General features: G+C 37.2%; 2 protein-coding genes across 9 annotated transcripts in view; one reads left to right on the top strand and one right to left on the bottom strand.

Moving 5' to 3' along the window:
* Nucleotides 1–15,201, top strand: part of UNC13B (unc-13 homolog B) — a 191,700-nt gene that overhangs the window by 42,578 nt on the left and 133,921 nt on the right. For all 8 annotated transcript variants that reach the window (XM_045562896.1, XM_045562889.1, XM_045562894.1 and 5 more), the window contains exons 3-6: nt 1,208–1,307; nt 4,660–4,777; nt 5,916–6,039; nt 9,114–9,187. In XM_045562896.1, the coding sequence (XP_045418852.1) occupies nt 1,208–1,307; nt 4,660–4,777; nt 5,916–6,039; nt 9,114–9,187 (416 nt within the window). The remainder of the gene's footprint in view (nt 1–1,207; nt 1,308–4,659; nt 4,778–5,915; nt 6,040–9,113; nt 9,188–15,201) is intronic.
* On the bottom strand, nt 8,144–8,689 carry LOC123646174 (40S ribosomal protein S20-like). The gene has a single exon (XM_045562898.1). The coding sequence runs from the start codon at nt 8,560–8,562 to the stop codon at nt 8,203–8,205; it is 360 nt and encodes a 119-aa protein (XP_045418854.1). The 5' UTR covers nt 8,563–8,689; the 3' UTR covers nt 8,144–8,202.

Here is a 15,201-nt window from a genome sequence, read left to right as displayed (position 1 = left end):
GCTGCTCTTGGATTGTGTATACCCTTCATCTGGTCAGCTGTCTACGATCAGACATGGAGGGTGAAGTACAAGGTCATATGATATAAACACAGCTCAGTGGTCTGTCACCCCACTACTGGGTATGGATGGGGATTCTCCTCGTGTGTGCTTTTTATCATGTATCTTTAGCATAATAAATTGTTTGTGTTGATAGGTATAAAATGACACAATTTTTAATGATATTTAAAAGAAAGATTTACCTTCTGGTGGAAGTGTGTGATAGGGCCCATTTTCTCACATCTTCTCTAACATTAGGTAATCATTTTAGGTAATATTTGCCAATTTGATGAGTCAAAATGATAGTTTGCCATTTTTTCATTTTGTAAAATTATGACTAATTTCTTACATAGAAAAACAAACCCTCAATTCAGTGTCCCTAATCATGGCTGATGTGAATTTAGTAGGGTGATTGCCAAATGTGCTGTATTAAGCATTAGGTCAGACTCCTGAGCCTTGGGTTCCAGGCCACCACCTTTGTTTAGTACTCAACTTATACTCTCAGGTTAGAGAATTCCTTCTTCTCAACTCTGTGATAATATTCCTTTATATGTAACTTGTGATTTAGGCCAAACTGAATAATAGATCAAGCTTGAAATCCATTTCCTTTCTAAGGAATTTTCCTCAATTCTTGTCCCTGTCAAGAACTCTGCAGTTCTTTACCACTTTTTATTTTTCCCTTGTGGTACTTATCTCATTGTACATTTTATTACATTTATGTATCTTATCTTTCCTACCAGGTCAATTAGATTAGGTTTTTTTATACTGTAGGTGGGCTATAAAATCAATTTAGTAGGTTATGATTAACCTTTTAATAGGTTAAATAAATCTGAATAGGAAATATCAATGTATCACATCTTGTATTTGAAGCTTTTGTTTGTGTGTATCTACTGGGTCATGTATAAAATAGATTTCTTAAAATTGAAAAACACACAAAATTTGAAAAATGCTGTGTTAGATTATGCTCCTGAAGATAATGTGTAGTTTTATAATTTTGCAACTCTGCTATGTCTTTCTTGAATGAAGCTATGTTTAATATATAGCTTCATTTTTTCTTATACTTGTATTAATAATACTTTAGCTTGGATATTACTTAATTCCAAGGGTTTTATGAGATTGGGTAACAATCTGAGCACTAAGTATTACATCTTCATTTTGCATTTTTTCAAAGATAAATTTAACACTTACGTGACCCTGAAAGTACAGAATGTGAAGAGCACGACTGTAGCAGTTCGTGGTGATCAACCTTCCTGGGAACAAGATTTCATGTTGTAAGTATTTTGTGGCAGCAGCAGCAGTGTGCCTACATATTCCATAATTTTTCTAAGGTAATTGCATTAGATGAAACAATTAGAAAACTTTATTTCTAAGATTTATAAAATGTGCTAGCACTGTTAAATATTGTTTTTGAAAACAGAGTTATAGGAACAAGTGAGATGTGGGGTAGGTAAAGTACATCTCCAGTTTTCTCTCATGAATTCATAATCTATTCTTACAGATGAATGATGAATGCAAGTAAACTCCCAATTAATTTGGATGGGTGAAAATACTACATAGTCAGATTTTCTCAGTGATCAGAATTAGGATATAGTATAACATACTTAGCATGATGTTAAACATAAGTTCATTTTTCTTTGATTCTCAGAAAGCTTCTTGAATGCATGTGAGAGACTGTTTGTTATGTACCTAAGTCATCTGCTTTAGAAGATAAAGATTTCTTTTTTTTTTTTTTCTTTCATTTTTCTTTCCCATTCAGCTTGTTGCTATAGAAGATGAAGATTTCTGTGCTTATAATCATTTTGCTTTATGGGATAAAATGTCCATGTTCCATTAATTAAAATGAGTAAACACTAGTAGAATTTCTTTTTTAAAGACAGGGTCTCAGCATATTGCCCAGGCTAGTCTCAAACTCCTGAGTTCAAGTAATCCTCCTGCCTCAGCTACCCAAAGTGCTGGGATTACTGGCGTGGACCACTGTGCCCAACCACAATTTCTTATATATAACACAAAATTAGTATATTATGATTTTTAAACTCTGGCTGTAAAAACTTGATATTTCCCTCCCTTCCACCCTCAACTTTCAGGAATTTTTTTTTTGTTCCTGCTGTAGAAAAAGGGAAAAAAGTATAAAATATCATATTGAAGGACTGGACAAATCACTTACCTTCTCTGAGTGCCAGTTTCCTTATCAGTAAAGGTCTACCTTTCTTACAAGGTTATGCTTATATTTTTGGGATTACGAAGTAGATGTGAAGGGGTCTGATGAGAAAATGTACTGAAATGGCTGTGAAATTTTAAACTGAACTGAAATGGCTTTGCAAGCTTTACAGTGTGGCTCAAGAAGACATGGGGATGATTATTATTTTTATGGGGAAACTTTTCAATCCTCCAGCCTTTTAATACATTTCTTCTTATACTACCACTTAAGAAGCTTTATTGTAATAGTTAAAGGCTAAGATTGGCAAAGACAACAGCAGAAGAGAAAGCCAGAAAACGATAAGTGGAAGATGTTAAAGGAAGTAGAAACAAAAGATTTGCATGAATGAGTGGGTGAGTGGTATGCCACTCATTAGGATAGGGATAAATATAAGATCAGTTATGGACAAGCTTAATATTTGAGATTCTTACAATGGCAGATAGGAAGAGAGGTACAGAACATAGTTAGAAACCTGAACCTGGCACTCAATGAAGGATTCTGGTTTGGAGAATAATTTGGTTAGTTGAAGCAATAGGCATAGGTGAGAAAGCTTAGAGAGTGAGTGTACATGGTAAGAAAAGGACTGGGGTAGAACCTGGAGAACACCAGCACTTAATGAAGGGACAAAGAAGAACTAAGAAAGAATGAACACAGAAGTAGAAGGGCCAGGAGATAAGGGTGTTGTGGAAGCTAAGGGAGAACTGGGGCTTCGAAAAGAAAGGCCAATGTTGTCGCACTTCTCACTGATTGCCTCTCTCTTAAGATTATATAAGCCTCATTTATTCCCTCTCTCAGTTACAGTGACATGAGAATGAGACTACCTGTTTCCTTCTTTACATACTAGTGTTCAGAGTCAGCTATGAATAGTTTGTACAACTCTCGTCCCATATGTTAGTTATAACATAACTTGTTGTGGTATATAAACCTAGCAGTCCTCCTCTCTTCTGACTTCTAGTTATAACTGTTCCCAGAATGTGAAGCACAGTGATCTTCTGCAGCCTCTCATCAGCATAGTTAGCATTATTCTTACGTTTTTATTTTCCTGTTTCCCACAGTATTTCCCCTTTCCACCCTGCTGTGATATGTGTGAATTTTCTTCCCTGTCTCCCACATTGAGATGCCGTGTGAATTTCGCCCTCTCCCTTATACACAGGGGTTTTATTAGTTAACTTTCTCTACCTTTCTGCTCCTCCTATTCCTTATTCTCCTGCCAGTTTCACTGACAACTCCATTGTTGGTCTCCTGTCTCCCTTTCTCCTTTTTCCTTCTCCCTGAGGTATTATGTGGCAGTATCTAATATCCATTTTTGTATTTCTTATATTATTCATCTTTAATATTTCTGTATCTTATTATTTCCAGTACTAGATTGTTCATTTTTTGTTTGTTTGTTTGTTTTTTGAGACAGAGTCTCGCTCTGTTGCCCGGGCTAGAGTACCATGGTGTCAGCCCAGCTCACAGCAACCTCCGACTCCTGGGCTCAAGCAATCCTTCTGCCTCAGCCTCTCGAGTAGCTGGGACTACAGGCATGCGCCACCATGCCTGCCTAATTTTTTCTATATAGATTTTTAGTTGTTCAGATAATTTCTTTCTAATTTTAGTAGAGATAGGGTCTTGCTCTTGCTCAGGCTGGTCTCGAACTCCTGACCTCGAGCGACCCTCTTGCCTCGGCCTCCCAGAGTGCTAGGATTACAGGCATGAGCCACCGTGCCCGGGCCTGTTCATTTCTTAATGACAAGAAGAGCATCTTCATTTATTGGTGTGAATTTGCATAGCTGAAAATCTTGTATACACGTGTGCACATAAACTCTTGATTGAGTTAATTAACAGAGGAAAGAAACTTCTCCAGGGCCCTGGTGATGAGGCATAAACAGAGCTCTCAGATTTCTCTTACTGGGGCCTGCTGAGCAAATGTAGGTGAGATGAGAAGTTTTTTATAGAAGATACACTCATTTTCCCTCCCAACACTATTGAGGTATAATTGGTATACAAAAAACTGCATATAATTAACATATACAATTTGGATATACGTATATACTTGTATTATAATCACCGTAATCAAAGTAATAAACATATTACCTCCAAAAATTTCCTGGGTCTCCTTGTCTTTGTGTGTGTGTGTCATAAGAATACTTAATGTAAAATTTACCCTCTTGACAAATTCTTAAGTGCACAATACCTTATTGTTACCTGTAGGCACTGTGTGGAACAACATGTCTCTGGAACTTATATAACCGTAGCAAAGGCATTTTTCTATGGATACCTTACATAGGTTTCCAAGAACCTAAAGAATGGTTACAGCATTCTGGGACATTTTGATTTTCCCTGAATGGTCCCAGTGAGAGAGCATTCAAGGTTTAACAAAACAGATGTAGCTGTTTCTTTCATATTATCTAGCTTTCCTGAAAGGGCTTTCTTCTTTCCTTTAGTGAGATTAGTCGCCTGGACCTTGGTCTGAGTGTGGAGGTATGGAACAAAGGATTGATCTGGGACACCATGGTGGGAACCGTGTGGATTGCACTGAAGACTATTCGTCAGTCAGATGAGGTCAGTCAGTGCGTTGCCTGTTTGGAGGTATGGTTCCTAGCCCTTGTTTCTCTCTGTGCTAGCTAATATTCATACATGCACTTCAGATTATTCTATTCTACCCCTTTTCTGATAAGAGGACATGCCATCTGCCTATTCCTAACTTCAGCCAGAGGTTCAGGGATTTTTTTAAAGTCTGGTCTTCCCTATGTCCTATGACTGAACTCAGAGGTGCCAGAACACCTATTCAGCCTTATCAGGTAGGTAGCCTCATTGAGTAGAATGTGTGTGTGTGTTTACCTAGGGTACTTGTGATTTCTGCATTCTCCTCTAAAGTATATCCCTGGGAAGAGTCCCATTAAACTTCCTCAGTCAACTGGCTGGATCCTGTTCTCTGCTTTGTTTCTTTGAGTGACCAATCTCCAGGGAACTTGTTTCAGTCCTCTTATTCCACATGTAACCCTAACAGAGTTTAAGGAACTATTAGGCCTAGCAGTCAGTATTCACCCTGTCTCTGTACATTATTTTCAGTATTGAACTCCCACCTCATTTTATCAGACTAGACCATAACTCAGCATCATTTCCCCATAGATACTCACTTTGCACCTGGACAAAATCTATTATATTTCTATTTGGCTTTAATGTGGACCATGAGTTTTCTCTGGGCATGGGGAAGTTGAAGGTGTTGCCTCTATTTTCTATATTTCTTTTAGTTTTAAGTCTCTACTCCTTCAGGAAGATGGGCAGCTCATTTTCATTGCAGCCCCAGTTCAATTCTATTTAATCAGCAATGTTTAGTACCTCTTTACTGATTAGAAGCAGTGACATACATCATTAAGTGACAAAATCATTAGGAATTGCACAGATTAAATATTGATCTACAGAGGTGCTTAGTTTTAGAGTTTGTACTCTGGAAATTCTGTCCTCATTGTACCTGCAGAGAGCTGAACATGGTGAAAGCTGCTCTCCCCACCGAAAAGGGAGAACATAAGCTACATGCAGCAGAGGCAGGTGGTGACAGTGGCATGTTTGACTTGTCAGGATGTGAGTGGTCCTCAGAAGCTTTCAAGCAAAGAACTTCAGAGAAAAACACTTGGCTCTTGAACAAATAGGGGAGCCAAGAAAGATTAAAGTTTAATATTAGATCTTTGTTTCATAGGAAGGGCCTGGGGAGTGGTCCACATTGGAAGCAGAGATGTTAATGAAAGATGATGAGATCTGTGGAACTAAAAACCCAACTCCTCATAAAATTTTGCTTGATGCAAGATTTGAGCTGCCTTTTGGTGAGTCTGATTAGATTTTAAAAGCCATCTAATACTTTTTACCATATTGTTGCTAGTTGTCTCATTAATATGTATTTTGTCTCCTCAGGCATCTCCTCTGAGGCTATTCTTCTTCACTCCCTTCCCCATAACACCTAGCCCAGGGCATGGTACAAAGTAGACTATAAAATGGTGCTCATTAAAGGATCCACACTAAAAAGCATATTCTTCAACTCACTTAGTTTTCTGTGACTATTTATTATAATGACTTATGAAATAACTGCTTGTTAGATTTATTCTTTTCAGAATGATCTGTTGACAAATACATCACTGTACTAGATTTATTCTTTTGAAAATATTTTAACATTTATTGTGTCGAAGTGAGTCTTTTATGATTTAATTTTTTTGAACTGATAGAATATAACTTGTTAATTTAGATATTAAGTAACACTGATAAATAGAATAGTAATTTAAAAAATCACAAATTACATTCTTGTGGTAACAATTCAGATAGTAAGGACATATATATGGATAAAAAGTTAAGGTTCTTTTCCTTCCTCCTTTAATTTCCTTTGGATTGCCCAGAGGTAAACCACTATTAACTTTCTTTTGTCTTGGTTTAGACACATGACATCTGTTAACTTTCTTTTTCTTTTTCTTTTTTTTATTTTTTTGAGACAAAGTCTTGCTCTGTCACCCTGGCTGGAGCACAGTGGCCTTGTCATAGCTCACTGAAACCTCAAACTCTTGAGCTCAAGCAATCCTCCTGTCTCAGCCTCCTGAGTAGCTGGGACTACAGGTGTGAGCCACCATGGCCTGCTAATTTTTCTATTTTTAGTAGAAATGGGGTCTCACTCTTGCTCAGGTTGGTCTCAAACTCCCCAACCTCAAGTAATCCTCCAGCCTTGGCCTCCCAGAATTGACATCTATTTGCTGGAAATTTATTTTGACAAAATTTGGATCTATATACTATATATAGTGTTTTATAAACTACTTAAACATTTATCCTGAACAGTGTTCCATGTCATACTTTAAGATCTGTCTTAGCTGGGCAGTGGCACGCGCCTGTAATCCTAGCTACTGGGGAAGCTGAGGTGGGAGGATCCCTTGAGCTCAGGAGTTCAAGATCAGCCTGGGCAACATAGCGAGACACCTATCTCCACAAAAAAAAAAAATAAAATCTTTTTTGCTGATTTGAACAGATACCTGTACCATAATTTATCTAAGTAATCCTTTATTGATTGACATGTAGGTTATTTCTAGTTTTTTTGATTATTACATACTGCTGTGACTAACAACTTTGTATATCTTTGTCCATTTAGTCTAGAGTGAATTTGTTAAAGTAGAATTGCTGGGTCAAAGAGTATGTGCATCATTACTTTTCATGGATATTGCAAAGTTGCTTTTCACAAGGGTTGTACCAATTTATGCTACTACCAGCTGTATCTGCAGAATGTCTGCTTTTGCTCATCTTTGCTAATATTTTGTATTTCCCAATTTTTAATCTTTATCTAATTGGTTTAAATCTTATCTTGTTTTAGTTTAGTTGAATTCTATTTCATTTTTTTATTTACATTATTGATATTTGCATGTACTATTATTGCTGCTGTTATATGATTTCAGTTTATTTATATCTTGTATCCTATGGTGATTTAAGCAAAAATGGCAGGATTTTTCAGCTAGCTCAGAAATAACTAAACTTAGAACAACTGTTACTTCAGAAAAATACAAAATACTTTCTTATTGGGACTGTAAGCCAGGTTGCAAGTGAAGAAGAATGTAAGAATCATTAGTATTGTCATACAGTATTGTCTTTTTTTTGTGATTGACTTATTTCACTTAGCGTAATGTCTTCGAAGTTCATCCACATTATAGCATGTGACAAGATTTTCTTCCTTTTTAAGGCTGGATAGTGTTCCATTCTGTGTATATATCTCATTTTGTTTATCCTTTTATCTGTTGATAGTTACTTGGTTTGCTTCAGCTGTTGGCTATTGTGAATAATGCTGCTGTGAACTTGGGTGTGCAAATATCTCTTTGAGATCCTGCTTTCAATTCTTTTGTGTGTATGTGTGTGGGTGTATATACACATATACACAAAAGTGGGATAGCTGGATCACATGATAATTTTATTTATTTATTTATTTTTTTAACAACTGATAATCAATTATTAAAACAGTTGACTTAAGCATCTGCAATAGTGACTTCAACCTCCACTCCTGGCTCAATAGTGATAGAAGTAATCTGCTTAACAATCTCAGAAGGACTATGCAAGTCAATGAGTCGCTTGTGGATTCTCATCTGGAAGCGGTCCCAAGTCTTAGAACCTTCACCACAAGGAGTTTTTCTTGTAGTGATTCTCAAAGTCTTGGTGGGCATCCGAACTGGTCCTTTCACTTTGAGGTTCTTTTCGTTTGCGCCGCTGATCAAGTCAGCACACACCTTCTCTAAAGACTTTACGTTGCGGCTGGTTAGGGTAATTCTTATTCGGTGAATCGCCACCTCCGGCTCCACGGGTGTTTTTCCGGTGTCTTTAAAAGCCATGGCTGCAGGGCGGCTTCCTGACCGACTTGTTCCTCGTCGAGAGCGAACAGCGGTGAGTCAGGAGCAGAAGCGGGCACAGCAGAGCTCCGCTGCACCCACGACTGCCTCTTCCTCGAAAAAGCATTTTTATTTTTTTTAGAAAACTATGAACTTTGAGTATCTCAGTATCTCAGGGTCTGACTTTTCTTCTGATCCTTTGGACTGTTTCGGTCTTGCTGAAGGGAAGGTAGTATGGTTACATAGAATATAGTTTTTGGAATCATACTGACTGTGGTTTGAAATGGCTGATCTCTTTATGAACTGCATGACCTTGGCCAGATTATTTAACCCCTCTGGACTTTAGGTTCCTCATCTGCAAAATAGAACAATGGGAATAAGAGTACATTATATTGGTTTTTGTGAAGATTTAAGATAATGTTCATGGCAAGAACCAAGCCACCAGTAAAATCTGTTCATTACCACTGCCCTTCTGACTTTACGCATTTGACTGAATAAAATATTATCTGCTGATGATTGAACCTGCTGATGTTGTTTCTTCTTTTTTATGGTAGATATCCCAGAGGAGGAAGCCAGATATTGGACCTACAAATTAGAGCAAATCAATGCCTTGGGTTCTGACAATGAGGTAGGAACTTCCTTACTTGCAATATAGACAGATGGGAAAAATCTCTGCTCTTTATGGGTTGTCTGGGGTGGGGGAAGGTTAAAAGCATGTTGTCCTGAAGAAAGAAAGAATTTAAATTGCATTAAAGAAAAAGGTCACCTAGAAGATTGCCTGAAATTTCATTAGAAGGCTCTATTTCCCACTTATCCTTTTTTCTCCTACCGTCCTCCATACTGTGGCACTGGTCTGGCTGTAGGCTATTGGGGAGGGTGCTTATACCAGGGAATCTGTCCTCTTTTGTTACACACATGAGCAGAGGGCATTTCTTCTGTTCCTTCCCAGATTTTTGGATATTATCCTTATTTACGTGCTCTTTTTAGGGATGTTTAGACTATTGCATTTTTTGGTGTTGCTCCAGAGATGAGTCTGGTGCATATAAGAGGACACAATGAACTCATCCTGGGGCATCAGGAAGGGAGAATGTTTTTGTTATTGGTGGTAGAGGGAAAAGATAAGTTTACTTTTGGACATGTTGGGCTATTAAAAAATGAGTCTATTATAAGGTAGAATTTGAGTGCTAGAAGATATTTGAGTGGAAATGTTTGGTAAACAATTTCATGAGAGTCTGAAGCTGGTTGGATGGAGTAGGGAGCTGTAGGCCGTAGAGTTTAGATTCATGAACATGTTGGTAGCAGTTGAAGTTGTAGGAATGGAAAAGCTTGCTCAGGTAGAGCATGTAGAGAGAGTATTGAAGAATAAGGATAAAAAATTGAAAAACATTGCAGATAGAATTCTGGGAAACAAAAGAGACTGAGAAAGAGCTCTTCCTTTGAGAAAGGAAGAGTAGGAGAACCAAGAAAGGTTCATGGAAAAAAGAAAAAATTGATTCAAGGCAGAAATTCTCAGTAGTATCACATGTTCAAACAAGATGAATTTCTGAAATAGAGTCATTGGATCTGGCAATTAATAATCAGTATCCACCCATCAACTAGTACAGAAAGCCAAAATGCAGTGGTTTGATGAGTGTATTAGTTTTTTAGGGCTGCCCTTACACAGTACCACAAACTAGGTGACTTACAACAACCGAAATTTATTTTCTTACACTTTTGGAGACTAGAAGTCTGTAATCAAGGTGTCTTCAGTTTCATCTAGAGGCTCTGAAGGAGAAACCATTGGTACTTTTCTCCTAGCTCTGATGGTTGCTGGCAGTCCTTGCTGTTCCTTGGCTTGTAGATGTATCATTCTAATCTCTGCCTCTGTTGTCAATCACCTGCCCGTGTGTTTGTCTGTGTGTCTTCACAATGCATTCTCCTGTGTCTATGTCCAAATTTCCATTTTTCTTATAAGGACACTAGTCATTGGATTAATTTGATTACATCTGCAGAGACCCTATTTCCAAAATAAGGCCAAATTCATAGTTACATAGGGTTAGAACTTCAACATATCTTTTGAGGGGACACAATTCAACCCATAGTGATTTAAATGGAAGATAAAGAAATGGAATTTGGGAGAAGTTGACTACTACTCTTTTCAGGATTTTCCTTTACTTCAACTAAATCCTCAGCAGGCTTTCTGTTATTAAGCTGCATAACTCTTCTCATACCCAAGCCCAACTTTTCTTCTTTGTTGAAAGCTCCAGTCTGTCTGTCTTCTCCACTTGATAACTGCCAGCATTCACTCTATCTTTGCCAGTAGTGTTCACAGCCTTTCAAACTCCCATCATTGTTTTCCTAGTAAGGAAGCACATTATACTTTTGATGTTAGAGGCTTTACTATATGTCATTATGCAGAAGTAGATGAAGGGATTAAAACAATAAAAAAACAAATATAACTTATACAAATATTGCAGAGTTTTAAAAAGTTCTAAGAATGGTTCTTGTTCTGTGGGTCCCAACTCCCTATGAGATTTTTGTTTTCTGTTTATATTCCAGGATATGGAACTCACTATGTTTACATCTTTCATCCCCTCTTTCACCACCCTGTTTTTCTTTTAACAGTTTTATTGAAATAAAATTCATATATTTCATACATTCACTCATTTAATATGTACAATTCAATGGCTTTTAGTATATTCAGAGTTGTGCATCTGTCACCAAAACCAATTTTGAACATTTTCATTACCCCATAAAGAAACTCTGTACCCTTAACCATCACTCTGTAATCTCCTACCCCCACCTCCCCACATCCTCCTCAGCTCAGCCTAGGCAAGCACTAATCAAGCTTCTCTCTCTCTGTATTGACCTATTCTGGACATTTTGTATAAATGGAATTATATAATGCATGCTCCTTTGTGACTGTCTTCTCTCAGGTAGCATAATGTTTTCAAGGTTTCATCCATATTGTAGCATGGATGTATCAGTACCTCATTCCTTTTTATTGCCAAATAACATTCCATTGTATGGATATACTACATTTTTTTACTCATTCATCAGTTTATGGACAATTGAGTTGTTTATACTTTTTAGCTATTATGGATAATGCTGCTATGAACATTTATGTACAAAATTTTGTGTGGACATGTTTTCTGTTCTCTTGGGTATATATCTGGGAGTGGGATTGCTAGACCAGATGGTAACTCTATGCTTAACTGTTTGAGAGACTGCCACACTTTATATTCCTACCAGCAGTGTATGAAGGTTCCAGTTTCTTCACATCCTTGTCAGCACTTGTTATTATCTATCTTTTTGATTATATCCATCTTAGCAGGTGTGAGGTGGTATCTCATTGTGGTTTTCATGCCATTTAAAAACTTTTATTGGCCGGGCGCGGTGGCTCACGCCTGTAATCCTAGCCCTCTGGGAGGCCGAGGCGGGTGGATCGCTCAAGGTCAGGAGTTCCAGACCAGCCTGAGCGAGACTCCGTCTCTACTAAAAATAGAAATAAAAATTATCTGGACAACTAAAAATCTATATAGAAAACATTAGGCGGGCATGGTGGCACATGCCTGTAGTCCCAGCTACTCGGGAGGCTGAGGCAGAAGGATTGCTTAAGCCCAGGAGTTTGAGGTTGCTGTGAGCTAGGCTGACGCCACGGCACTCACTCTAGCCCGGGCAACAAAGTGAGACTCTGTCTCAAAAAAAAACAAAAAAAAACCTTTTTATTGTGGAAATTTTCAAACATAAAAAAAAAATCGTTCTTCCCCTTTTTTGCTGGAGTATTTTAAAACCAATCCCAGGCATCACCTTATCTCAACCATAAACATATAAGTGTATATCTTTAGCAGATAATGCCTTTAAAAAATAGCCACAATGCCATTATCACATTGAATTTAACAATAATTTCTTAATGTCATCTGTTACCTAGTCTGACTTCAAATTTCCTTTATTATCTCTAAGATGTTTTTTCACAGTTGATTTGTTCACTTCTTTCTTTTGTTTTCTATTTCTTTTTTGAGACAGAGTCACTCTGTCAACCCAGCTAGAGTGCAGTTGTATCATCATAGCTAACTGTAACCTCAAACTCGTGGACTCAAATGATCCTTCTGCCTCAGCCTCCCAAGTAGCTGGAACTACATGCACATACCACCACGCCTGGCTAATTTTTCTGTTTTTTTTGTAGAGATGGGGTCTCATTCTTGCTCAGGCTGGTCTCAAACTCCTGACCTCAAGCAGTCCTGGCTGATTTGTTCATTTCAAAATCCAGACAAGATGTGCACGTTTGGTTATTATGTCTCTTAAATCATTTTAATTATATAACTATTCCCCTTCTCTCATTTGTTTTGTAGAATTCTGCACATTCTGGATTTGGGTGATTATGTTCCCAGGTTTTATTTACCATGTTCCTTTATCCCTATTGCATCCTTTAAACTGATAATTACATCTAGTAGCTTGAGGATTAGATTGGGATTCAGACTGAAATTCATTTTTTTGGTAGGCAGTTGGTGTCTTATGCCACTTTTAGTGATGTTAAAATTCAATAGTGGATTCAAGTGTTGTCAGCCTATTTCATTGATTATAAAGTTTTCTCATCAGCTTTTCACCTAATGGTTTTTAGCACCAAATAATGATTATTTTTATTAGGGTTTGCAAAATGATGATTTTCTACTTATCCCTCGAGCATTTGTTAGCTATGATTTGTCTACAAAAAAGAACTTTCTGGGCTGGGCATTGTGGCTCACGCCTATAATCCCAGCACTTTGGGAGGCTTAGGCAAGAGGATCACTTAAGGCCAGGAGTTTGAAGCCAGCCTGAACATCATAGTGAGAGCCCGTCTATACAAAAAATAGAAAAATTAGTCATGTGTGCTGGTGCACGCCTGTAGTCCGAGCTACTCAAGAGGCTGAGGCAGGAGGATCACTTGAGCCCAGGAGCTTAATGATGCAGTGAGCTATGTCTTTGCCACTACACTCTAGCCCAGGCAACACAGCGAGACAGTGTCTCCAAAAAAAATAAAAAATAATAATAACTTTATTTGACCAGCTATTTGGTTTCCTTAAAATACAGTCTGTATAAAAACAACATTTTCTTTGTCAAGTTTTAGAATAATGAACTGTTGTCTCAGCAACTTCTCAAGCTGACCAATGAGTTGTTTTCTTTTTGTTAATGGGGTATGATGACTTTGTGGATTTTGATTTATTTGATGTATGCATTTCAGTCCATTGCAGTCATTCTTTTTGATACTAAAATGTTCTCATCTTTGGTTAGTGGCAGCTTCTTCAATTTGGCTTCTGTGTCTTTTTTTCCTATTTTTGTCATGAAAATATTTTAATCACACATAAAAATAGAGAGAATAATAAAATGAAAGCTATACCTATGCCCATTTCTAAGATTCACTAATTATCTAGATTTTGTCATACTTGCTGAAAAATTATTTTAAAAACACAGCATATATTTTTGCCTTTTTATTCTTCAGTGTGTAACATTTCCCATATGTAGCAGCCTGTTGGACCCAGGAGCACTAAGTCAAGACTGACTTGAGCATCTACCACCTTACAGAGTTGGATTTTACCACACTTTATTATACTTTTCCTACTCTTGGACAGTTAAGTTTTCACTATTTTGAATGCATGTTGCAGTGAACATTCCTGAACCTGTTTCTCTGTGCTTATGTCTGAGAGATTCTCTGGGTATATACCTGGAAGTAGAATTGCTTGATTATAGAATATGCTCTATTCAGCCTTACTAGCTAGATATTTCTAAATTGCTCTACACAGTTGATTGTACCAATTTACATTTTCCCTTTTCCTGCTTCTCTATATCCTTACTGATACTTGATATTATCAGATTTAAAATTTTTGCTAATCTAATGAGTGTAGAAATTGTTTTAATTTGTATTTCCCTGCTTATTGGTGAAATTCATTCATCAGTCATTTATTCACTAAATAAATTATTGAGCCTTGTGTACCAGGCATTGTTGTGTATTTGATATACATTAGAGGTTAAAACAAAGATCCTTATGGATCATATAGGAGGATACAGACAAACAAGAAACATAATAAATATTCTTAAGTATTAGAAGATGAAAAGTGCTATACGGTGTGTTTTAGTTTCTTCAGGTTGCTATAACAAAATACTATAAACTGGGTAACTTACAAACAACAGAAACTTATTTCTGATAGTTTTGGAAGCTGGGAAGTCCAAGATCCATGCACCAGCAGATTTGCTGTCTGGTGAGGGCCCATTCCCTGGTTCATAGATGGCACCTTTTTGCTGTGTCCTCACATGGTGGAAGCATGCTCTCTGGGCCTCTTTTATAAGGATATACTAATGCCGTTTATGAAGGCCCACCCTCATGACCTAATCACCTCCCAAAGGCCCCACCTCCAAATGCCATCACACTGGTGATTAGGTTTCAACATAGGAATTTTGGGAGGATATAAGCATTCAGACCATAGCAGGGAAAAAACCCTATTTTCTCTATGCAGGTTTTATACTTCTTTTGTTAGTTTTTTCCCTAATTGTTGTAAATGGTATATTTGAAAAATTATAGTTTCTAATAGATTACTATATTACTATTATAACAATGCTTTTGTTGCTCATTTTTTAAAGTATTGATCTTACTCAGCAATTCTTCTTAGTTCTAATAGTTTAGAGATT

Source organism: Lemur catta, chromosome 10, assembly GCF_020740605.2.
Source record: "Lemur catta isolate mLemCat1 chromosome 10, mLemCat1.pri, whole genome shotgun sequence".
NCBI lineage: Eukaryota > Metazoa > Chordata > Mammalia > Primates > Lemuridae > Lemur > Lemur catta.
Note: the sequence above shows the minus strand (reverse complement) of the source record. Positions and strands in the feature narration are given on the sequence as shown.